The 26,455-nt window shown below is 39.5% G+C and overlaps 1 protein-coding gene across 1 annotated transcript; it reads left to right on the forward strand.

Annotated features, from left to right (window-relative positions):
- Positions 1-1,898: 1,898 nt before the first annotated feature.
- gabrd (gamma-aminobutyric acid type A receptor subunit delta) lies at positions 1,899-25,293 on the forward strand. Its single transcript, XM_074644651.1, has 9 exons — positions 1,899-2,372; positions 15,857-15,972; positions 17,619-17,686; positions 19,063-19,283; positions 19,970-20,052; positions 20,751-20,888; positions 21,364-21,519; positions 22,693-22,904; positions 24,243-25,293. Exons 1-9 carry the CDS (start codon positions 2,305-2,307, stop codon positions 24,576-24,578), a joined length of 1,398 nt encoding a protein of 465 aa, XP_074500752.1. The 5' UTR covers positions 1,899-2,304; the 3' UTR covers positions 24,579-25,293.
- The last annotated feature ends 1,162 nt before the right edge of the window (positions 25,294-26,455 follow it).

Below are 26,455 nucleotides of genomic sequence, written 5' to 3' on the forward strand. Positions count from 1 at the left end.
TTTGTATTCTTGTATCTGGTGACCTTATTAAACTGGTAGACAAAATTACGTGGACACCTCATGGTTCAACTGATTAGGATTTTTGACATTTATAACTGATTATTATATATATAACAAATATTTATATTGGTTTTCCCTATTATTTTATTTATTTATTTATGTATAGTATATGTTATGTATATTTTTCTCATTTTTATTTATATATACTTGTATATAAATATTAAATATAATAATATTAATAATAACAATAATAATTATAATTACATATATACTGTATATATATTTACATGTATATATACAGTATATATGTAATTATAATTATTATTGTTATTATTAATATAACACTTTTACATTTTTTTAAAATTAATTTTATTATATTTCATCTTATTTTTTTGTTGTCTCACCCATGCCATGCCAAGACTAGAGGGGCAAATAAGAGTCATTTGTCAGGCAGATATACATACAGAATATACGTGCATAAAAAATGAATACCATGTTTGTATACTTATATTAAAATTATTCATGTCCAGTATTTTCAATCTAACCTCCAGTATTGAAAATATGAATGCATTGATTCTCTACTGGATTCCTCTAGAGACTACGCTATATCTCTTCAAATTGGGGTCTTTGGTCCCCGACAATAAAAGTGTTATAACCTCTGTGCTACAGTAATAACCGGAGCCTGATATGAGGAACATTCAGATCTATATGTACATTAGAACAGAATTATATAACAGTCTAGGGTGGAGGTGTTGAGCTAACAGTGAAACCTCTCATTCCTCACATTATTCTGCTGACCATGTCAACCTGCAGGACAGTCAGCTGTTCCACAGTCCCATCAGGAATTACTTAATTTTAGAGAACTCACCTCCATTTATCCCTATTAGAGAATATATAGCCTATACTCAGTCTAAGGTGAATTTACTTACTGATGTCATGAAAGTGAAAACACATACCTGCTACTCCTCTTTAACCTCATGGGAACCGAGTTAAAAAAAGTGTCTTCCAATTACTTTTTTTTTGTGATTTCCTTCCTATTTAGGGTTAAAAGAAAATCTTAACAATTTAGGCTTGTTAAACTTTATTTTTATTGTCCACTGTAGTGGACTACAGGACTATTTCAGTGTTAAAAGACAAAGAAAATGAACAGATTATGGCTGTAGAGTGATATTAAACCAAGAATACATTCAAATTGATTAAAAAAACAAACACATTATATATCACTGGAAAGCCTATGTCCTCTTTACAATACACCAGGGGTTGAAAGAGTAGGTCAAAAGAGTAAAAGGATAAGCATGTGGACAAAATGTCCACTACAGAGGACACATGTCAATGGACTGGGTCTCAGGAGGTTAATGGTGTAAGGTCCTCCAGACCAACTCAAGGACTGCTGGGTATCCCTGTACCCACTTTGAGCCCCAATGGGCCCCTCACTTTAGATAGCCTCTACTATTTATCCATTTTTTTAAGTGTAAAATTATTTTATTTGAGACATTAATTAGCTGCAAATATGTTCAACATTACATAATATACTGAAGTCTTATGTTCGTGACATCCCCCCTCCTCCATGGCAAGATTCAATCTGTGACGTTTAGAGCAACTGAGGGAATTGACAGATTAGTGACACTCTCTCTCTCTCTCTCTCTCTCTCTCTCTCTCTCTCTCTCTCTTTCCATCTCCATCTCCATCTCTCTCTCTCTCTCCATCTCTGTGCTCTCTCTCTCTCTCTCTCTCTCTCTCTCTCTCTCTCTCTCTCTTTCCATCTCCATCTCCATCTCTCTCTCTCTCTCCATCTCTGTGCTCTCTCTCTCTCTCTCTCCATCTCTCTCTCTCTCTCTCTCTCTCTCTCTTTCCATCTCCATCTCTCTCTCTCTCTCCATCTCTCTCTCTCTCTCTCTCTCTCTCTCTCTCTCTCCTCTCTGTTGCTGGAGGACAGGAGGCAGCAGCAGCAGCAGCGTTGGATCAGCTCGTTGTTTCGGTGTCGAACCGGGAGTTTTTTCTCTTTTCCTCTGTGCGCTCTTCTTGCTCTTGTGCGCTCCTGGACGCGGAGCAATCTGGGAGCATGACCATGGGGTCACCATCCACATCCCCATCTCCAACACCAGCATCTTCAGCATCTTCATCAGCATCAGCACCACCACCTCCACCAGCGCACTTTACTTTCTTCTCAGCAGCGCCGGATCACGAGGAGGAGAGCGCGCTAAAATAAAACTCGGTGGCTTTTTCTGTCGTCGATTTCCATTCAGGGGAAACTTTTATTATTTTTTTCCTCCTCAATTATTTATCACCACCAAGGCTAGAGGAATGGAGATCCTAACTTTCGTGCTGGCGTGTGTTGCTGTGCTCTTCATTGGAGGGGATCTGTTCACCTGGTGAGATCACCTTTGTTTTGTTTTTTTTACTTCTTGCAGGTGTCTTATTATTACTATAGAATATAGCGTGTCACCCATTATACTAAGGAGCGCTCCAAAAAATAGGTGAATAAAAAGTTGGATAAACCATAATCCTAAAGTCTAAAAATAACAATTATCAGAATATCCATATTTTGGTAAATCACGAGGCAATCAACAACCAACATCACCATTATACTTTAGAAAAAATCAACAAATTAAAGCTAAAATATTGCCAGTTTGATCCTCCTTTTCTGTGCATCACCTCCCTTTAATCAATATTAATGTAAAGTAAATGTGAATGTATGTGGCTTTACCCTCTACTGTACTTCTCCACACCCACAACCTGTAGTCTCCTCTGCTTTACCTCCGGGCACATGGACAACCTGATGACACTATTTGCATAATGCATATGCATAGAGATAGAGGTATGGAGATGAATGCCAGGTGAGATGAGTGGGTGCCTTTTTTTTTGTGTAACGTCACCCACCTCCAGGCAGGCCTGCTCCATCAGGGTCAGATGGTGCCATGATGCACACCAGGCCTCTCTGTGAAGGCATCTAATACAGTATATTTAAACAGAGCTCTGCTATATAATCAACAACAGAGACAGAAGCCTTGCAGCTTGGAGAGTTTTAAGGAAAGTGAGGGGAATTAACAGATGGAGAGCTGCCATCACAAATATGCCACTGAATTTGGCATCACAACACCTCCTGTTTGGTGGTGCACATTTAGCTAAAATTAGTCTTTAAAAATGAATCAATCACATCCAACTGTGGACCTAAAGTGAAGTGAGTAGTGAAAACGATGAAGAAAACCCTTCAACCCTGAGCCATTTAAAGTGCTTTTAAACACGCTGAAATTGACCTCTGATTGTCAGTATTATAAACGACCTTCTTACGCAGCTTTCTTGAATACAAAGCAGTGTGCTTGTGTCAGCTGGGGGTAAACCAGGCGTGTCTAAACCAGATGGTGAGTGTTAGTGCTTTAAACTTTATATATGTTGTCACTATAGAGGCCTTCAGTACATTCGTCTGTGTGCAGTAGAAATGCCTTCACATCCATAAGCTTCCACAAGCATCCAATTCTGAGGATAACCAGCATCCAGTTTCCCCAAAGCCCAGATTCTGGCAAGTGGCTCCACTGAAAAGGGCAAAGGGCGAAGCTACTTAAGCTTTGGGTGAAATTTGGGCAAATCACTTCTATTGTCCCTCTTGGCTGTCCACCAGCAGAGGGAGTAATAGCTATTGTAATTGGATTTTCCTGCCTCTAGTCACTGCTGTTATTATTATTTTGTTCCCAGTACAATGCAGTGGAGGCTTTTTCTTGCACCTCATTATGTGTCAGCGCTCTCTCTCTCTCTCTCTCTCTCTCTCTCTCTCTCTCTCTCTCTCTCTCTTTCTCTCCTTCACATAAACTTTGCTGTTTTGCCTTTGGTGTTTGAAAGTTGCAAAACTGCTTCCTCCCCTCGTTCCCCGCTCTGAACAGAGTTTACTCCAGTTCTCTTTTTAGCTCCTCATTTATCCCTTTCACAAAAAGTTGCTTCGCTAAGTTATGCCTCGCCACCTTTGGTGTGGCGTAACATTTCACAGCTTTTCTTTCCAGCTGAAGTGTCACTTCCCCCTTCACTTCACCAAACACAATCTGCATCTAATTGATAGTGTAATATCTGCAGGAGAGACAGCGAGGAGTGGGCTATAAAATACTGTAGTAGTGGACAACAAAACCTCAAACAGAAGACGACACAGACGAGTGTTGAGAATATAGAACCATAACATCACATTGTACGCAAATTGGATTGGTCTCGGTTACTTCTCGGTCTCGGTTATTTGATCTCAAATGTTCCCGAAAGCAAACAATCTCATTGGTTGTGTCTAGTGAACCTCCATAGGCCCTAGGTTCTAACTTACTGATATTTCAGAGCCATGGTCGGGGCCATAGATTCTAACTTACTGATATTTCAGAGCCGTGGTCGGGACCATAGATTCTAACTTACTGATATTTCAGAGCCGTGGTCGGGGCAATATATTCTAACTTACTGATATTTCAGAGCCATGGTCGGGGCCATAGATTCTAACTTACTGATATTTCAGAGCCATGGTCGGGGCCGTAGATTCCAACTTACTGATATTTCAGAGCCATGGTCGGGGCCGTAGATTCCAACTTACTGATATTTCAGAGCCGTGGTCGGGGCCGTAGATTCTAACTTACTAATATTTCAGAGCCATGGTCGGGGCCATAGATTCTAACTTACTAATATTTCAGAGCCGTGGTCGGGCCATAGAGTCTAACTTACTGATATATTTCAGAGCCATGGTCAGGGCCGTAGATTCTAACTTGCACAAACCTCAGTCAGACTAGATTAGACTAACATATTCTGCCCCTGCACTCTCTCTGTTACTATAGGAGATGGAGAGGGGGATGGCAGGTTAACCAACGGGAGGCATTTTGCTCATTTTGCCAACAAGGGGGCTGTTATCCCCCCTCAATCTGCCTACTGTACACAATCCTGATGCTGTAAATACAGTATCAGTACACCAAACCAAATGTGCATTACTCCAAGGCCGAAAATATTTCCCTCCAAATGCACTATTTATCAGTCATGTTTGGCTGAGATTAACACATCATTTGTCTGAAATCACTCATTTGTGAGTTACAAAGCTGTAATTTTCAATTCTATAGACCGTTTCAATGGAATTGCGTTGCTAGGCAACAGCTTGGGTCCATATTTACTTCCTGTCAGCTGCTGTCATTCACATACAAAAGGAAATGAACAGGGACACATTTGGAATGTTTTGTGTTTACTGTGAAATGGTCTATATGATGTGACGCATTGCATTGTGGGATTATGAACAGAAAGTAGTGTACACATCACGGACGCTACTTCATTGCAGACATTTTTGAGGGCACTATGTAGAGCATGAATTTAACACCAATAATTCTGACACTAAAGTAAAATGGAGGAGAGTGATAATACAGTGTACTAGTAGTAAATAGGGAGTGATTTCGGGCAAATAATGGGATTTGTTTACACTCAGAAAATTATAGAATAACATCAGCCTTACCCTTCATTGTCAGAGTAGACCTTTATCACTACAGACAGTTTGACTTGTTTGGCAGGAAAGCACAGGTCTAACTGATGATATTAACGATTGCTCTGCTCCATTTAGGTGCAGTGGTTATAAATATTATTAATTACACCTAGCATTTCCTGTTATAACATGTCAAATTGTCTCTGTATAAAAAGGCCTATAGACCATTTTCATGGCAAACATCTTGACATGTCATTACAGGGTAAATACAGGTGTAATTGCCAACAATAATTATGGCCCTGTTCCCTATTATGCAGGCTGGCTCACTGGAATGGCTGTGACATACTAAATAGAATGGGGCCGTATTTAATTTGATCAATTACACCTGACTGTTTACCCTGCTATGACATGTCGAAATGGCTGCTCTGATAAAGCCTCGTGGTAAAATAAGTCCTGCTTTTCCAAAGACATTGAGCAAGAAAATAAAAAGTCATCTCATCTGCTCCTTTTCGTTTCACTACTTTTACCATTCCTCCCGTGCAATATTCATAACTTATTTTGCTGACAGCAAAACACGAGAAAATAACCAAATTCATGTACACCCATGATGAGCCAGATGAGCTATCAGTGGTTTGGTGTTGCCATTTCCTAAAAAATGACATTCCCATACTACAAAACTTTGACTTATATTTCAAGGGAACTATATTTTGTCACGGATTACGTTTGTTTTTGACGTAAGTTTGTACTGACTGCCCTTTGAAAATACGGATAGGGAGATGGTCGGGGTGGTGATGGGTCAAACAAACATAGCACTTTCACCCAGGAGACCGCTGTTTGTGTCCCATGTGAACTAAAAATCAACGTTCACTTATTTCTATATTTCTAATAAATTAGTTTTTAATCAAATGCCCACAAACTAGCAGACACAAAAACAGATGAGATAATGAAATAAAAAATCAAACTACAGATGTATCGTGTGTAGTCTGCTGTGGAGAAGATACAGGATGCATACACAGTGCACGGAGAGTGGGAGGATTGGGGGTCAACAGGAGCCCTGAATGGGAGCTGTAGTTGTTGATTGCTAACAATTCCAGCATATTTTATTATCCAGTCCAATAGTAGATGCTAATTCATCTTACAATATGGGCAGAAAAGCTCAGTCGTATGTTCTGGCTTTTCAGAAAGACAGGCAGAGGAGTTGGGACTGTAGACATTTTGTTTTTATGTCCAAACATGGACATGTTATGTGTTTAGCTAGATGTGGCAGCAGGATGTGATGCAGCAGGATTTAATCCCAACATGTCATGATCCTTCTGGTCGGTCACACTTCGTCCTTAAACAGCAAGTGACACAGTGCTCCTAACCAATCTGTGTGAGAGGCTGAGTCAGCGGATAAATCTCTCCTACTGTCCGGAGAGCACATTCCCCCAATAACACAGTGATGTGATCGTGTTTCTCTGGCAGCGTGAACTGGCTCTGTTAGCCCGACGACGCTGCTCTGGCAGCAGGGCGAGGTGGTGCAGGGACACTTCAGTGCTTCCACTAAAAGCCTCCCACTCAATCTGAGGCGATGCACCATGTGTAAACACTTTATGCCTATTATTCTGTTGTCTGCTCTAACATTCCAAATTCGGATTATCAAATACATGTAAGTTAAATTGTTTAGGAAGTCTGGAGGCCACAATATAGTGGGGAGCAGGGGAGGGATGGGGATAATACTGTAATTATTTCATTTATTGATTTTGTGATTTATAAACTGCACAATATCAATAAACAAAAGTTTAAAAAAAAAAATCTGACAGCAATATGCAAATGGCATATAGTGGAGATATGCCATTTCGACAAAATGTTGACTTTGATACAGTGAGTACATATAATGCAAACATAAATAATAGAATTATATATTTTTATCATTGAGTTGTTCATTTCACAACATTGTAGTTGGGATTGTAGCTAAAATTGAGGACACTGAAGTCCTCTGTATTTGAGGGCTTTTAGCAGCTTTGGGGCGTATAAATGAAAACTTGATATTTTTTGTGCTGATTCCACCATTAAATGTGTATTAGATGTATCATAATTTGAGTAATTACAATAAATAAATCAAAGATTCAGTATTTTCCCATCAGAAGTGTGAAGAAGGCTCTGATGCAGCATTTAGACCTTAATGTTTGTTAATACAATTAAAAAGCAAATGATTAAAGAGTGTAAAATGTTTACTGTCTGGTCAAATTAAATAACTAATTGCTTAATAAATAAAATATAAAAAATGAGAACTCATGTATATCCCCACAGGCACTCATTTTGTCTAAAACACAAATGAGTTCACTTTACTTTATGGTATTAAACGAAAAGAAAAGAAAAGCAGCAAATGCTCACGTTTGAGACGTTGGCACCACCAAATGTTTTCTATTTTTTTAACTTGATAAATGACTTAAACAATACATACATTTTCTGTTGATCGAATAATTTGACTGATAGAACAAAAATCACAGTTTTCACAGGGGATACCTTGAGTCAGGGGTCTCCAACCTTTGTTCCTCTGAGAGCTAATTTGACAAAATGAAAGTGTCCGAGAGCTTCTCATAGCACCAAGTTGTACATCGCGAATAGCAGAAACAATTTCTGTCTTACTTTTCTGGTTCTTTAATAATGTTTCAGCCACTGCAGTCATCGCCTCGATTATAATCCCGCCATAAACTAAGTTTTTTTTTTTTGTTTTGTTAGGATGTGCGACACTAAAAAAAAGCCTCTGTTGCTGCGTAGGCTGTTGTCTTTTAAGTATTGTTTTCAGTTCCTTTAACTTCTCTGTTCGTATACTGCTAACAGCCGGAAAGTCCCATTAAAAAAGTTGCTGTGGACTTTGGTGCAGTGGTGCTCGACGTTAAATGTTTTACCAACTGACACTTTCGCAGAGCAAATGAGACGCACACTTTTGTTATTCACATTCGTGATAAAAAAAATCTCTGTTACCTATTCCTTATGAAAATAGCATATTTTTTTTAACCTTTTTATTGGCCTGGCTATTTTCTGTGGTCATTGTGAAATCTGGTGTGTGCTTGCTAGTCTGCTAACATCGCCTAATGTTACAGCATCACTTTTGTAACGAAACCTGAAAGCAGAATAAGTCATTTAATTGACAGCTGATTGTTAATTCATAATTTTGTATTATGTCTGTGAATTTGACTGGATAGTAATTCAAACAGGTTTACAAAGTGACTTAGTGTTTTCAGATTTATGAACATATTCTTTGAACCTTTAGTGAGCCACTCAGAAACTGGTTGTGAGCAAGCTACTTGTTGGAGAACCCTGCCTTAAATAATTCAATAACATATTGTTTTACTATTACCAGTTATTCCCTTTAAAGTTGAGCTCCACACCAAAACAACAGACATAGCAGCTACAGGACATTTTATGTCCTCTGTTGCTGAAGAAGTCTTTCAGTATTAATCAACTCCAAGTTTTTCCAAGTGCTGTGAACACCATACGTGGAAATATTATCTATGATTTGCAGTTCATCCCATAATCACAATACTGAAAGTACGAATTGAGTTTTTTCCGTCTCGCTGGAATAATCTTTGAGGATACTCAGTGACCTGAGCGTTGCAGCCCTGCAGCGTTTTTCCACTCCGATAAGGAGAAACCTGCTCTCCTGTAAATCTCCTCTGTCCTGTACAGTCTGTTTATCCAGCAGATCCCACGGTAGATTTCACTGTGTTTATCAGGAAGGAATGGAGGCCTCATGTTTACAGAGATCATCGTAGTTCAGACTCTCACACTGCTGAAGTGTCCTTGAGCAAGACAGTCTCAGCTCCGGGGCTGCTGTTCTGTAGCTGACCTCTGACCTCTCTGCAGAAAGAGATAAAACAATAACACAGTATTAGAACAGATTACATTTTCTCACTGTGTGAAAATCCCAATTGAAGAGGAACTAAACACATGAAACAAGTTAACAGAGAAGATTTGTGTCATTCCAATGCACGTCTACAAAGCCCTTCTTTTAGAGTCTGAATCAAATCCTCTTCCAAGCAGAAAAGAAGGGACTCATCCTACAAGAAAAGCTGTAAAATGAATTCCAGAGTAGTTTTGATTCATTGTGTTATGACAGGAGGGTGTACAGATATCCACTGTTAAAGTATATATCACATAGCAGAGCAAAATAATTTAAAACAACTAACAACAGTTTTAAGAGGTTTAGAGCTACAGAAGATATTATACTGTACAGACATTGCAAAATATGCATACTGCATGTATCTGATAGGAAAAGCATGGTGAGTAAAATAGTTAATAGTTATGTTTAGGCCAGGGACCCCTTAAAGGGGAGAAAATTGTCCAAGGACCCCCTCATAAATTGTACCCTAGATAAGCATAATGCTTACTACCATTTCTACTCTTAGATGCCATTGAAACTATTTGTATTCTCAAACTTTTCAACCTAAATACCTCAGACCAGTTTCATAGTGATAAACAGAAATATATTTCAATTTGAATCATGTAAAGATAAGATGAGATACATTTGCAATGTTATTGAATATGAACACCTCTTATATACTTTTAAACAGAGGGGGATTTTTACTTGAGTTGACAGGATTTATAATATAAATAGAAAATAAACAGAAGTAAAACTGGCATAGTCTTAATAAATCCAGACATTTAAACTTACCAGTCTAAAGCTAACTTTCTGTAAGTGTCTCAACTTTAAAATAACAAACTTATTGCTGTGTGTCACAATCATATCAGAGTTTCTATTGGCCCAAACTTAACATGGGTGGAAGTAATAGACACAATATGCTTGTTTTATTGGCACAAATGGTCCCCATCTGTAGATATGTGCTTTTTAATGATACAGCACAATTTTATAATTCATAGCAAATTATTTCGCAGACCCCCTGACAGAGTGCCACAGACCCCACTTTGAGAATCACTTTTTTAGGCAACTCAGAGCACTTTGGTAGAAGTTAGGGAAACATCAACGCCTTGGTTTGATGTTAAAAAAGTCCACACTGATTTGACATGACATTTTCAAAATTGTAATCTTAATCTATCGTGGGACTTCTAACCCTGGTTCTCCAGTGTCAAAGTCCTGTAAAATGTGTACACCAACCAAAAACCACAACCATTTCCCTATGATCTCTGTGTGGTACAAAAAGTAGCACTTCCTTGACTGAATAAACAAAAAAAAACATTGTCAGTAATAATCCACGCTGTAGTTGTGTCATTCAAAACAAATTTAGCAAAACAAATTAGTAGCTTATATATGTAATTTCTAAGAGACAGGGTTGTTGTGAAAAAATTGCACAGGCTCAGTTCAAGTCCTCGATAAATTGGTGCACAGTTTACCTCGCCACCTTGGACAAATACAACATTTTTTAAAACTTATTTCTTCCTATTCCCTTTTTCCTAAAGCACACCTTTCATCATTTATCCATTTCCTATTTCCTCATATCTTCTTACATTTCCCATTTTCCTTGCTGCTTATAGCACATTAGGATCAAAGGAATCAAGAATAAGGAATTTTAAATAAATTAAAGAGCCAGTAAAAGATAAATATGAGAGTAAAATTAACATTAATTTTCAATTCATTTGATCAAGTGACAGGATTTAAAGGTATACATGTAGCATTCATTCATTAAAATTTGAACACATTAAATAAAAAATGTAGCAAAATGATGTCACTTCTTGGACTCCATATTTAAAATGCGTAATTTGTCAAACAGTAGAGTACTAATGTAGTCCATAAAATGATCTGTTTGCAGAATTAAAAGCAACCTATTATTCATTGTAACTGTCAGTTAATGCAGCACACACACACACACACACACACACACACACACACAGATACACACAGTCATACAAATGGAGCAGCTGCCTCTAGATATGAGCTACTTTTTTAATGTTTTATTATGATTTATCCAAATGGATTTCGCAGTGCTGCTCATCTTGCGTCGACGCCAGTAAAACAAATGAAACAGTGATTGTCGGAGTGAGGATCAGGGGACGGCCACTCTGCTCCGTTCTCAGGTAACTAGCAGTGTCACTATATAAAACTAATTAGGCTTGTTAGTGCGTGCTGCACATTACGATCACAAAAAAGACGCCATAAATTTGAGAGGGGCTGCTGCTCTTTGTCTTTCCTCTCCCCATCTGTTTAATGTGAGCTCATAAACAGACGGGCGCGGATCCAGGCCTCGGGAGAGATGTGTAATGAAAGTGAAATACAGACGGGAGAGGAGCGTCTGGAAACCAACTCTCTCCACTGTTTGTCATGGATGGAGGGGTGAGAAAATAGAGAGGTGCAAATGTTTAGTGAAACCTAGAGAGCAGTTAAATGCTCAACCCCTTACATGTCTTTTAACAGTAATATGTCTTTCCCCTTGGAGAGCTGCTGCATATGCTTCAGTTTGGCTTCTTGTGGTCATAAAAATGCAAATTCAGGTCAAGAAATAAAGACCTAAATGCTTTCACATTTTTCTTCAACAATATTTTTAAAAGTCTTTACAGAGTCAGATAAAGTCCAATCTGCTCTTTAGAGAGCAGCATTTAATTAAAGCAATAATCTGTGACATTTTAAATAAATGTCTACTTGCTAGTTTATATCAATTATTGATAAAAAAGGGATACAAGATTTAGTAATTTGATAAAAGCGTTCACATTTTCAGCGTCTGCTTAATGTTTTGAATGATTAAAAATCCTCTGGTTCACAGGAAGTGACACGCTTCTTATGTGTTTAGAATAAATGGGAGAAGAGCAGTGTAAAAAAAAAAAATAAAAAAAAATAATAATAATAAAAAAAGATTTGTGTAAAACAAACAAATAAATAAATTAAAAAGGAGAGGAGCTGTGTAAACTAAATAAATAAATTAATGAATTAAAATAAATAAATAAGTAATACAAAATAAATACATTTAAAAATGAAAAAAGGAGAAGAGTATGAGCAGCAATAGCCACCAACAGATGATGATAGCCTCTACAGAAAGTCAAAATTCATTGACAAGACGTCCAAGAAAAACAATGTTGTACTGGGCTTTGACATAAAGGGGGTAAGAAGTTACATTTCTTTAATCTGTAACTATAAAAACACCTTGTACTAGAATACTTGTGGGAAAGTGCATACAATATGCCTTTTAAAGGTAAAGTCAAACAGGAAAGGTCAGGAATTATAATACTAAAACAGGGTCGGCTCTATCCCTTTTGGTGCCCTCAGCGAAATTCGGATTTGGAGCTGTAACTGTATTTATTATAATATAGATAAACAATTGGTCCCTGATATTGTTGGCATAAAAGTGTTTTGTCAGTTTCACTACAACAAGAGTTACTGGGGTGAAAAGTGTATTTCTTTCTTTCTTTCTTTATTTGTTCATTTGTTACCTCAATGCAGCGCCCCCCCCTATATGACCGTCTATATTCCCTATGCCTTAAGACGGCCCTGTACTACAAACTCACAGTAAACCCATTGATCTTGATTGATCAGAACAGACACATGACACAGCAAGTTCCTGAAAATGAATATGAGGTTACACTAAACAGACTAATAGGATTTGTCCCTATAGCAGACACACGGTCTCGTCCCTCCAATGCGAGGTTTGACCTTGGTGGTTTAACGGATTTTCTTGAAGGAAAAGCTTTTCATGTCCATATTTAGAAAGTACCAATTAGTGAGGAAGGAATCCAGGAGTCACACAGTGATTAATTAATTCACTCGGTGCTCCCATTTATTTCAGACATGACAGTGATTGCCAGACTAAAAATACATCTGCCACTACCAAATGGATTCGCGAGGGAAATGTTAATCACGTGGCAGAAACACTGTTATTTGTAGAGACAAGCAGATAATTGTTACATTTTGCTGCGGAGGTCAGTTTTCCACGAAGCTGCGAGTGTAATGCTTTGCTCTCTAGGAAGTCGGCTTTCTTCAAATGTCAGCCTTATTGCAAAGGTCACTGAATGGCTTTTCATTGTTGGTCGATAATTACGCCTTTCGATCAAGTCCGTTTCCCCGTCAATGCCACCAGCAGCCTTTGAATGTCAGTGAAACCTTTCATTTTATTACAGTAAATGTATTTATTGCTCGTCAGTCAGCTCTTTCCACTCTGGATGGCAGTTTTGCTTCTAAAATATATGAAAATATTAATGGATAAAGCTCTGCCTGTATTGAATGACAGCATATTGTAACTGACCAAGACTTAGGTTCACACTGTACCATATATCTGCATGGTATCTGTATATCTGCTTGCATCTGTTTACAGGCTCTGTTTTAGAATGCAAAACTGCCACCTGGTGGTATCTGAGCTGTGCTGCTCTGTAATAAATCCCACACCGAGGCAGTGTGTCTGTCAGGATGCGCTCTTGGCCCTCTAGCAGTCCCCGAGGGCTTCACAGGAGTCCTTTCATACGAGCGAATTGTTTTAATTTCACTATTATTCCCCTCTTGAGAGGTTAGAGGAATGGGAAAAGCAAAAGGACCAGATTGAATTGAGGTGTCACTGTCCTAAACTAGAGGCAGCAATGTAATATCATGCCTTATTAAATGGGGATATGTCGTCTAATGAGAACCTATTGTTTTAAAAATAAAAAGGTCTGGAGGCTGGTGGACTGAAGCACAGCGTGATGTTCAGTCTGAGCTGTGAGGAATCTGAAGCTACACTATTTGATCAGCCTCCTTGTGGACAAATACACTCTGGAGACATGAATGAAGACAAATATGCCAACCAGGATTTTAATCAATGTGGATTTGTGATGCTGATACAAGTGGAGGTATCTGAGAGGATACAGCTGATGGCTGCTATTTTACTCTAACATTCAGTATCAGTAGAATTTGATCATTTTCATGCAAAACCCTCCAACAAATGACACGTTGTCTCCATGACACACTGCTAATGATAACATGTAATCATTTGAATTATTTCAGAGCACATCCATTGTACTTACTATGACTTATAGATATAGGAAATATAGCACTTAATATATTTTTTTTAAATAAACGAAAACAAAGTATCTATAAACCCAGAGGGCACAAATAAAAAAGAACAAAGAGCCTGCTTTATCCCACTTAAATCTCTTTAAATATTTATATATTCAAATTTCATCCTATTGTTGTTGTAAGTTTAAGAGACTAAGTCAATAATAAATAATTCAAAACATTTAGAAAACTTGGGATTTATAGGCTATATGACAGAGTGTATTTTCTTGTTCTTATTTTCTGCAAAATATGCGACATGGCTTATAACTTTATATTATTTGTCTGATGATCTTAATATTCCTCAAGTTTGTGTATCAACAATCATAGAATAAACATTTTGTTGTGTCACATGTGTTCAGAGCATCTACAAATCTACAAAAAAACATGATAAACACGTTATTTCTTTTGTTTTAAAACAATACTGAGATTTTCAATTTTTCCACATTTTGTTATTTCTTATTTTAGAATTGAGTTGAAGATCCCTCCATGTTAAAAAAAAAAAAAAATCCAAATTACACCATACTCAAATTTAAAGCTGCAGTTTTCTATAATTTTATATTAATGGTTAAGGTAATAAAAATGGTTAATAAAATGGTTTAGATGAGTATGTGTAGTGTCAAAGGGGTTGTTTGTGGGGACGAACCCACTTAATAACGTTTCGAGGGAAACGTATTTTCTCTCGGATTACAGTCACAGTTTTAAATATGTAGTTAACGCAAGTAAATTGAAACAAAACAAAACAAAAACCCAACAAATCTACTTGGTTATCTTCATTCGTTGTCATCATGGTTTGGTTTAAAATAAGAATGTCTGTTACATTATTTAAGTTATGGATGTAAATTAAAATAAGTGAACATTGACTTTTGTTTTTCACAAAGGACACAACAGCGGCCTCCTGGGTGAAAGTCTTGTGTCATTTTTTGGAGACCAGGCAGCTGTACACTATCAGTTAGCAACTGAGCTGGGACAGATGTTTCCTTCACGAGGTGGTGGACACCAAAACAGAGCTAAAAGTAGAGTGAATATTGGACTTTGTCAAGAGGACAGAAACACAAATAAACAAATGTTGCTCTGTGTCAGCTGGATGTGTAGATAGGCAACTAGTTACTAACATGTTTGCCCTAACAACTTTGCAAGGAGATCATATGTTACTGTGTAACATGTGTTTACAGCGGGTTCTGCCGCCCCCAAGTGGCAAATCATAAAAACGGAAAGAAAATGATGCAGCTTTAAAGGACTACGTGATTTCTGGGTTCATGAAATTTTTTTTTACCCTAAAGATGAGATCATGCAGGTGCCAGAAAGGTTCGAGAACAACTTCTAATGCTTTTTCTTTCAACAGCTAACATTGTCTGACATTCAGAGGTTTGTTTTTATGTGTTCATGTTCCTGACTGTATCTGAGGCTCTGCCAGGCTTTCCGGTGGACATGCTGGACGCCTGCTGAAGGCTGCTGTGTTTGCTGTTTGTCTCCTTTAGGGCCATGGTGAATGACATTGGGGACTATGTAGGTTCAGACATTCAAATATCCTGGTTACCTAACCTGGATGAATTAATGAAGGGCTATGCCAGAAATTTTCGCCCTGGGATAGGAGGTGAGTACGAGATCTGCTGCTCGTGGCGTTGGGTTGCATTTCACCCCCTCACATTTACAGCCATCCTTAGCATCACCCATCCCAGGTTGCAACAACATGGGCGTTCACATTTCATTTTTCCAAGTCCATTATCATGACAGGTGTCTTTTTTTTTTTTTTTTTGTCTTGTACGACATTAGAACAAAGCTGTATTTATTTTTTTATAAATACCTGCTTTGACTCATCAGTTAGGTGAATCATTTGCAAAAAAAATCATCGAGGTGATGAGAAGCTTTGCTCAGGGGATTATTGAGGGCGATGTCCTTCAAGGACGAGAGGGAGACGGGTGGTGCAAACAAAGAGCACCGCTCTAGAGATGTTGCTAAGAATGGCTGCAAGATGTGAAACATCCAATGACCACAGCGATAGATTTCTGAGTCTCACAGCTTAACTCAGCTGAGCAAAGGTGAAAATGTGGAGCAGGAGCATCGCTGTCACCGCACACCGTCCTGTGCAGCGCACGCCTACATACGACTTCATAACACAGCATCATGTGGTGATGGCACTCCTATTGATGTGACATTATAAAGGAAAGGCTGTTTGTGACCATTGAGGAATCATGTGTGTTATTGGGAGTAGGTCCCTTCATTCATTCAGCTCACATCCCATAGCCTTTTACAATTATTTATTTGTTTATTTATTTGCCTTTTAGTTATTTGTGCCATTAAACAATCAAATAAATATGAAACGTACGCAAATAAAAAAAAGGATATAACATTGCGAGCAAGTTGATGCACAAAAACACAATTTAAAACCAATTATTTTGGTTATGAAAGTACAAACAATATGTGAATCACATTTTTTTTCTTGGGAGACATAATAAATATCTAATATTTATGGATCTTTTTACCAAGCTTGTTAAAACGAATTTGCGTTAACGCGTTATCGCATTAACTTTGACATACAAGGCATACATTTGTATGTAGTGTATGTGTTACAAACACGTGTTAGTAATCCGTGCAGAACCACTGGAGGGTATACTGTGTAAGACCTGCTTGTTATTGCATCAGGTGACACCCTCTAAACTCGCTCCTGCTGACCTTGGCGTGCAATAAACATGCCATTGCAAATCACCTCACACTATACATCCAGTGTATGGCCAATTGAATATGAATTGCGAGAAATTATTATGGGATGGTGTCGAATGGTGGGGAATGATAATGTATGATTCCTTAATGTTCAGTATAAATAGCCTTTCTGCTATGCATCAGTGAGCTCCCCTGTAGTTTGTGCCCTCCAGCATCCGATCACAGAGGCACACTCCATGCTAATCATATGGCAAACTGTTGAGTGCTATACAGTGTGTGTGTGTGCATGTGTATGTGTGTGTGTGTGTGTGAGTTTTGGCTGAAGCTCACTCTGTGCGAGTCCATGAAAGCCCAGTGCTGTTTATGAATGCCCACAGTGCGATGTGCCACTTAGCATGGTTAAACTGGATAATGCTTAATCTCTATGCACTGTAGGAGTGTTTGAGACGTGGGAGGATGGAAGGTGGGAGGGAAACAGATGGGAGATGGAGTGCGGTTGGGAGCGATTGATGGGTGGTAGGGAGGGGGTGTGTGTTTGGGGGCAGGTTTGTTTTCTTTTCTCACTTCTCCCCCCCGCAGGTCCGCCAGTGAACGTGGCCATGGCTATTGAAGTGGCCAGCATTGACCACATCTCCGAAGCCAACATGGTAGAGTATACAGTCACGCTCTCTCCTGCAGATTCTCTATCATCCCTCAACTTATCCATTGCGGCACAGATCAAAGATTTGCTATTTGCATAATCCTGATTTATCCCACTTGAGGGTTTGAAAGTACTCAGTGTGTGACATGTGTGACACGTTGGCTGACTTGTTAGATAATCTGATATTTTCAGGGATTTTGTATGGTAAGAACCAAAAATAGTGGGAAGATGAACTTTGTGGCCCGGATACTTTTCCAAACAAATAAATATTTTCCTCACTTTAGTTGAAAATCCACCTAGAAATAAACATTCTAATAAAGGCTCACCAAAAGCTGAAAACAGGACAAAAAGCAAATTCCTTTAATGACGTCTCTCCTTCTAAGTTACAGCTTGTTGATGAACAGTAGGCATTAAAGGTGCAGTGTGTAGGATTTGGCGGTATCTAGCGGGGAGGTTGCAGATTGCAACCAACTGAAACTTCTCCCGCGTGTCAAGCATGTAGGAGAACTGTGGTGGCTGACGCGAAAACGTGAAAACACGAATGTCCCTCTCTAGAGCCAGTGTTTGTCTGTTCTGGGCTACTGTAGAAACATGGAATAATAAAAGAAATACATAATTGAAGAAAAAAAATACTGCTCTACTTTGTAAGATTTTACACATTTCAGTCACTCTTGTTTAAATTAGGTGATATTTATGAGACTATTAGAGAACTATTCAGAACAAAAATAAACTGAAGTGTTAGATTCCCACCAAATTGCAGTGATTAAAGAGGAACTCCAGCAATTTAGCTTTGCAGTCCCATTGTTGGTGGGAACAATGGTGAAAATCAACGCAGCAGAGACCGAGATATCCTGACATTTTATTGATCGAGGTCCAAAAATGCAATCCTACACTTCCCTTAATGCCTTAAACTTGCATTCTCTCTAATAGCCAGCAGGGGGTGACTGCTTGGGTTGCAAAAAGAAGACTGATTATATAGAAGTCTATGAGAAAATGACCCTACTGCTCACTTGATTTATTACCTCAGTAAACATTGTAAACATGAGTTTATGGTCTCAATCGCAAATAACAAGTCTTCTTCAATACAGCATGATGTTCATTTAGTGAATTATGGTCCTATTTAGAGTCAAATAAACCATAAAGCAGGGTATGCTTTAGGGCGTGGCTACCTTGTGATTGACAGGTCGCTAAACCACACACATTTGCATTGGTTTTGTTTTCATTTAAAATATTCTTGATATAAATTGAGTTTATTTCTTTGTTTTTTCTAACACTGTACTGCAGCGTTAGAGGTGTTTCTTTGAGTACAGTTTGTTTCCCCATGCCCGTGACTCAGCCTTAATGTTTGTGTCTGTGTGTTTGTATGTGTGTTGTTCCTGGCAGGACTACACCATGACCGTGTTTCTGCGACAGAGCTGGCGCGATGACCGCCTCTCCTACAATCACACCAACAAGACGCTGGGGTTGGACAGTCGATTCGTGGACAAGCTGTGGCTGCCCGACACCTTCATCGTTAACGCCAAATCTGCTTGGTTCCACGATGTCACCGTGGAGAACAAGCTGATCCGCCTGCAGCCCAACGGAGTCATTCTATACAGCAGCCGGTATGAGCAAACAGATTATTGTCTCCACGAGTCACACTCAGACAGTCAGACAACACAACCAGTGAGACAGTATGTATCTGGATTCCTTTTTTCTACATATGAAAAAGTTCTTGCTTGTTTCAGATTTTCTAGAAATCTCAGACATTTGAGAGCACAGACATCTCGTATTTGCTGTCTTTGGGAATGAAAATCCCTCATGATCCATACCGTGATCTGAGAGTAAACTGATTTCTCTGCGGTCTCTGATATGATCTGATGTGCTTGAACAAGGCCGATGCAGACAGACGGGGGAGTTAGGGGAATAAAGAAAGGTGAAGGTAAAGGTAAAGTGGATCGAGGTGAATCATCAAAAGAGCTAAATTGGGCTTTACTGTCAGTATGTCGGCAGAATCCATGAAATTTTAAACAAAACTATTTTACTGCTCTGCTAAAAGAAAATCATCCGACCGAAATAACAAACTACATCCTTTGTCATTGCCTTTCCAAACAACCCATACACGTTTTTCTGTCATCAGGATGTCATTGTTTATGGTTAAGGTTTGGTTAAGTTTAGGCAACTGAAACACATTTTTTTTTCTATTTTTCTGAATGGGTGGAACCATGGGAACATGAGCAGGATTTTTTGTCAGTTGAGTTGACAACTATAATGGTGTACATACAATTTAAGAAGGCTATTTTGTTCCTAGAATCACTTCGACGGTGGCGTGTGATATGGACCTGACCAAGTATCCCATGGACGAACAGGAGTGTATGCTGGATCTGGAAAGCTGTAAGTTGGGATTCACATAACGTCTTTCTCTTCCTTCACACATTCATGGAAAATGTAGCTTTCTTGATTTCTTTCGGCGTGTTTTAGCCGTCGCCAGCTTGTTTTTTTTTAACCATAAGTGATATGCGAGGGTGGAACTAAGTACAACCAAACGCTGAATAAGACATTTTTTGGCGACCAACATTACAGTTAACTTTCATGAACTGAAAACACACAATGAAAGGGTTAAAGTTATAAGGTGAAAACACGGACAACTCCCAGACCAGACAACGCCGTGGTAGCGACCTGTCAATCACAAGGTAGCCACACCCTAAAGCATCCCCTGCTTTATGGTCTATTTAACTCTAAATGGGACCATAATTTAATGAATGAACATCATGCTGTATTGAAGAAGATTTGAAACTAGTGATTGAGACCATAAACTCATGTTTATAATGTTTACTGAGGTAATAAATCAAGTAAGAAGTAGAGTCATTTTCTCATAGACTCCTATATAATCAGACTTCTTTTTGAAACCAGAGGAGTCGCCCCCTGCTGGCTATTAGAAATAATGCAAGTTTAAGGCACTTCTGCATTGGCTTCACTTTTCAGACCCAGAGGTTGCCGCCTGGTTACAAGCTTTCTCCTTTACTACTACTGCCCTCACATTACTGCATCTTTGTTGGTTAATAAATTGTCTTCTGTTTTTTTCATTCTAGATGGCTACTCCTCAGAGGACATTGTGTACCACTGGTCAGACAGTCAGAAACACATCCACGGCCTGGACAAACTGGAGCTCTCCCAGTTCACCATCACAGACTATCGGTTTGTCACGGAGATGATGAATTTCAAATCTGGTGAGCATCCCTTTTGTTTTCTTCTGTTTTTCTTGTTGTTAAGGTTAGTTCTAGTAGAGACAGTTTGAAAGCCTCTTACATGTGAGAGAGTGTTTTTATGCATTATGTACTATTTTGAGATTTGGACTTGCATATTGTGTTGGAAGACCCTTTTTGAAGCAAGACTTCTATCTTTTTTTTTCACTTCAGGCACTTCTGTGGTTATATTCTATGCATAGAAGGAATGAATCAAGTCAGGCTTGCTGCTGAGCCTAGCAGGAGGTTTAGGAGATGATAGGAGGTGCTGCTGGGAAAATGTAGTTTGCAATACTTCTTTATGTCTCACATCTTGAAGCTTTGCCACCAGGGGCACAAGTGAGCAGATATTCATTCTATAATAACAGTGTCTGTGAAGAACAATTGGATATGTTCATAATGGATAATTAGCTTCTTCAATAAAGCAATTAAACACAGTGTCTGTTTTTCTGCTCCCCAGCGGGACGATTTCCAAGGCTCAGCCTTCGCTTCGAGCTGAGACGTAATCGAGGCGTCTACATCATCCAGTCATACATGCCTTCGATATTGCTGGTTGCCATGTCCTGGGTGTCTTTCTGGATCAGCCAAACAGCAGTCCCTGCTCGTGTGTCCTTAGGTTGGTATTAGTTTGATGAGGTCTGTTTCAACTTTTAATAGGACATTTTAAAAGGTGGAACTTAAATCAAAGCTGGTGTCCAGCCAGAGGAAAGACCTAATCAAATGGTTTATACTTTTGGTTTTCATGGCAATCTGGCAGTTATATAATGAGAGATGTGTTAAAAGTTGACTTTGTGTCCTGAGGTTGGAGCTAGAGGAAATCTCATTAAATGTCCCAGATGGAAAAAGTTCATCCTCTGAGGAGTATAATATCCTCAGTAAATTTCATGGCACTATGCCCATTAGACATTGATATTTAAAGTGTAGAAGTGGAAATCTGGCCAGATGTTATTGAGATATATTGCTTAAGTGTCACCAAGGCTGCTAGCAGCAAAAACCATTAGCCATCAAGCGCTGTTCCCTTCCAGTATTGTAAAGACTAGGGATGCTACGATGAGAACATTTTCCCACCGGTTAATAAACTTGTGTATCACCGGTGTTACCGATTACAACGGACATTTTACAAGAAAGGATGATGCTCAATATGTAGAGCGCTTACTTTGATCTTTAACATTGGATGGCTGTGTGTCTGGCCTCTCCGGTAGAGCTTTCGCTGCGGAGCCGCAGGTTTCCACCTGTTTCCACCTGTTTCCACCTGTTTCCACCTGTTTCCACCTGCCGTTAAATCCAAAATACTGCCAAATAGGCGCTTTTGCTTTTCACTTTGACACCAAATCCTTCACCATCGTCTTGTTTGTCAACTCTCTCTCGTCCCGTGATAAGTGTGTGAAATCTGACTCCTGCTGCTCTGTGCTGAGACTCCGTACGTAGCAGACACTTTCACTTTCTAATTGTATCATCCATCGTTCAAATATGTATTGATAACACTGGTAACACTGACTACCACGGCAAGCCTACTCTTCACCTGTGATGGTAGTGATGATGATCAAGACTATGAGTGGCTTCAGACTGTATTATCCTGTCAAGAACAGAATGTAGCAGAAAATGCCAGATAAATGTTAGATTATTGGGCTGTTAAAGACATATTGGCTCTCAGTTCACAGCCTGTGTGGTCTGTTAATGACACTAAGAGCCTGCAGCCATGCTAGCGGCTCTGTGTAGCTGTACTCGGTGGTGCTAGCAGGCTAAAACCCCACGAAACCCTGATCTGTACTCTGTGTTCTTTCCACAGGGATCACGACTGTTCTCACCATGACCACGCTGATGGTAAGCGCCCGCTCTTCCCTGCCTCGAGCGTCAGCCATCAAGGCGTTAGACGTCTACTTCTGGATCTGTTACGTGTTTGTGTTCGCGGCCCTCATCGAGTACGCCTTCGCTCACTACAACGCTGACTACCGACTCAAAGAGAAGGCCAAGACGAAGGCCAACAAGCTCAGCTCTGAGGTGAGGAAATCACTCCCATCATGTTCTCCCATCAGCAGATGACAACATAGAGCTTCAGGGGGGTGTTGTGAGTAATGAGCACGCCTTTCAAACATAGACCTGGGCCGCGCTTCAAACTCCGGTGTTGACAAGCATCCATCTCACTGACCTTCAGCAAGACAATGAATCTCTGTAGAGCATAAAGGGAAAATAGCAGATTTCCCTTCAGGGAGTAATAGTGGTTCTCATCATACTGTCTGCTATCTTTGCTGTTGATATACAGTACATCTTACTGAGGTATAGCTTCAGAACAGGATAGTTGACTTGATGGTACTTTTTGTAAATTGAACAATCAAATGATATAAAAGAAATAATAAGCAAAAACTGGTTGTATGCTGCAGTGACAACAAAAGATAAATGAGGTAAAAGACATGACAAGATGAGTGAAGTGAGAGACATTGAGTCTCACAGTGGTGTGATTGAAAATGTGTGGAGAACCAGCATGCAATGTGGATGTGAATAAAACTGCAATGACTGTAAAAAAATCCCAAGATATGATAAACCATAGTTTTTTTTAAAGGCGGGGGGTCCATTATTTTCGAGGGTTTTATATCATTGTGTAGCTTCCCACTGGTGTTCCTTATGTATTTAAATCCAAACATTCACCATTTTGTCAAAGTCTGTATGTTTTAGAGTCAAAATGCTATTTTCCCTTCAAGCCCTTCTAAAAACGTTTTCCCACGTGACCTGACGTAGGTTTCTGCATGACGTCCTACATATATATATATTCATAAATCCTTAGTCGGAGTATTACCTACAGTAACTTAGATGGCGGTCGGCATGCTCCCAGCTTGGAGAAGCAGACAGGAGAATCAGCACGGAAGCTAAGCAACGTACTGCTGTGGACGCCACGTTAGTTCAGATCCAAAAGTCACACAATAACACAAACAAACTAACCGATCGATGCAGCGGTAGACCAGCAACTCCTGTGTTCTGCGAGGTAAAATGACTGTTTTTGTGAATGTAGTCTGGTGGCTTTGAAGAGAGCGTTATAACGACTTCAGTTCCCTGTCAGAAAAGGCTGTCTGATGGCGAGGTAAAGCTGTGAAAATATTGTAAATATAGCGTACACTTAAACTGATATAAATTTTTTAGGTGGCTAAAATACGTTTTTCTGCAGCTCCTCTTTTTGATATAAGGCAGATTTCCATAATATTTTCTGGATTCTACACAACTAGTCCACTAGGTGGCAGATGGGCTAACTGTCACTTTTGCCAGATTTGTCAAATATCTGATGCTGAATGACTCAAAACTGCCCTCAGAAAGTGCTGACAAGCCTCTCTCTCTGTCTCCCTACAGTCCATTGTGAAGAACGGCAAACAGGCTATGGTTCTGTTTTCCCTGTCAGTCACCGGCATGAACCAGGGCGTGATGATTTCCAACCGCCACGGGCGGCCCCAACGCTCCAGCAGCGAAATCCCCGGGGAGGGCGGCAGCGAGGAGGCCGAGCCGAGGAGGAGACGGTCCAGGCAGGCGGAGGACACCACGGAGAAGAAGAAGAAGAAGAAGAAATGCTGTTCAAAGTGCGTCTGCAAGCCCATCGATGCCGACACCATCGACATCTACGCCAGGGCCGTATTCCCTTTCACTTTCGCTGTGGTGAACGTGATCTACTGGGTGGCGTACACCATGTGAAGAGGAGGTCTGTGCGAACGGCTGCCATCCAGGGATGTATATAAGAAACTGCTGGAGTTGTGCCACTTCAATGCTGGCAGACCGGTGCAGATGAAATATACAGCAGGCCACAGTAAAAAGAACAAACAACTTCAGAAGAAATGAAGTGTTACGGCCTGTGAATGTGGAAATATGGTAATTAATGGAAGTAGTTCTGAGTTTAAAAAGTGTTAACAGGACTTCATATATTCAAATACAAAAACAGAAATGTGCCGTATGAAGGCAAAGGACTGTGATGCCTGTTGGAGCGAATAGAGTTTAGCCAACAATCCATATTTCCACATGTTATCCTGTTATATGAACTCAACACAGGACACTAGAACCAAACATCCTGCAGTACTGACCACAAGCTCCCATCCTGCAAACACAACCACTGCAGTTAGCTTAACTAACTCAAAGCCACAATCTGGAGTGAACCGCCTGTTATCTCGAAAAGCAAAAAGCGCCGCCCAACCTAGAGGATAACAAGATGAGGTGTACTACTATTCTGCATGGCTGATAACTCACTCACCCTCACCCCGCGCCATCGCCACCCCCCTCTCTTCCTCTCCCTCCTTTGGTCCTCCACCCATTTTCTTTTTTTCATTCATTTTTCGTTCAGGACACCGTCTGCGGTGTCTTATCTCCTCCTGCCAGTTCTGCCTGTTTCCTCACCATTAAAGGACTTCCTACACCACCTGTGTGTGTGTGTGTGTCTCTCTCTCATGCTTCAAATGGTCACTTGAACCTAAAATCCAAACGGTTGTGATTAAAAGAAAGGACATGCTGAAATCCCTTCTGGCAGATGAAACTTTGTCAATGCAAAATAATAGCCACATTGAATTATTATCCTTTGTCTGAACTTTGAAAATTGATTTTAGGAAAGTTAGAGATGAGAAAGCCCCGCTGCTTCCCAGTCAAAGAATGACCTAGTTTTCCTATTAGATTCAACATCACAGTATCGACTCTATGATAATCGCTGCACTCTCAGGTGTCTTACCACATTCTAATTTGATCTTTTTGATATCAGCAAATATTGTTAGAAATGTAATTACAAGGATATTGTATAATGCATAGGGCTGTCAATCGATTGTCCATAGTTAATCGCGATGAATCGCAAGTTAATCGCACACTTTTCAAAATGCACCTAAAAGGGAGATTTGTCGAGTATTTAATACTCTTATCAACATGGGAGTGGGCAAATATGCTGCTTTATGCAAATGTATGTATATATTTATTATTGGAAATCAATTAACAACACAAAACAATGACAAATATTGTCCAGAAACCCTCACAGGTACTGCATTTAGCATAAAGCTCAAGCCCAACAGGCATTTTAAGAAGCGTACCTATAACAGGGATGCTCTGAGGGGGGCAACATAAAGCAGAGGAATTCATCTTCTGAGGACCAAGAAGATAAATGTCATAGCAAACTGTCTGTTAGATTGTGGTATTTCCTGTGTATGAGGGGATTTTTTTGCTTGATGGTGTCTCCAGAAGGAAAAGTTGGGGTCACCAAAAACATTAGGATTCAGAGACCGTTAATCTTCACAATACATGTCATGGTTAGTTATTAGAATAGCTTTTCATGGACATGGACTTGGTCAAAGGAAAACACTGACCTAACAATGCGACTACAGAAAAGGTCAGGGGCTCAGCACATAAATCATGATTCATCCTCTGTGGACAATGAATATCCCAACGAGAGCCTGATTGATAAATCAGTGGATATAGATGGATAGATATGTCTGAGCTGAGGTCATTTAAAAACACGACATAGTGTTTCCATCAGTTCCATTTTTCAACTGCAAAATGTCCAATATCTATATTTTATATTCACAATGGATCAAATGACTGTG

The sequence above is a fragment of the Sebastes fasciatus genome, chromosome 8 (assembly GCF_043250625.1).
Source record: "Sebastes fasciatus isolate fSebFas1 chromosome 8, fSebFas1.pri, whole genome shotgun sequence".
In the NCBI taxonomy this organism is placed as follows: domain Eukaryota; kingdom Metazoa; phylum Chordata; class Actinopteri; order Perciformes; family Sebastidae; genus Sebastes; species Sebastes fasciatus.

Excerpts from the sequence above, each read along its gene's own strand:
- gabrd (XM_074644651.1), top strand. The coding sequence starts at position 2,305 with ATGGAGATCCTAACTTTCGTGCTGGCGTGTGTTGCTGTGCTCTTCATT. Across the intron at positions 20,889-21,363 it reads GATGATGAATTTCAAATCTG|CGGGACGATTTCCAAGGCTC; the intron begins GTGAGCATCCCT and ends TCTGCTCCCCAG. Across the intron at positions 21,520-22,692 it reads CCCTGCTCGTGTGTCCTTAG|GGATCACGACTGTTCTCACC; the intron begins GTTGGTATTAGT and ends TTCTTTCCACAG.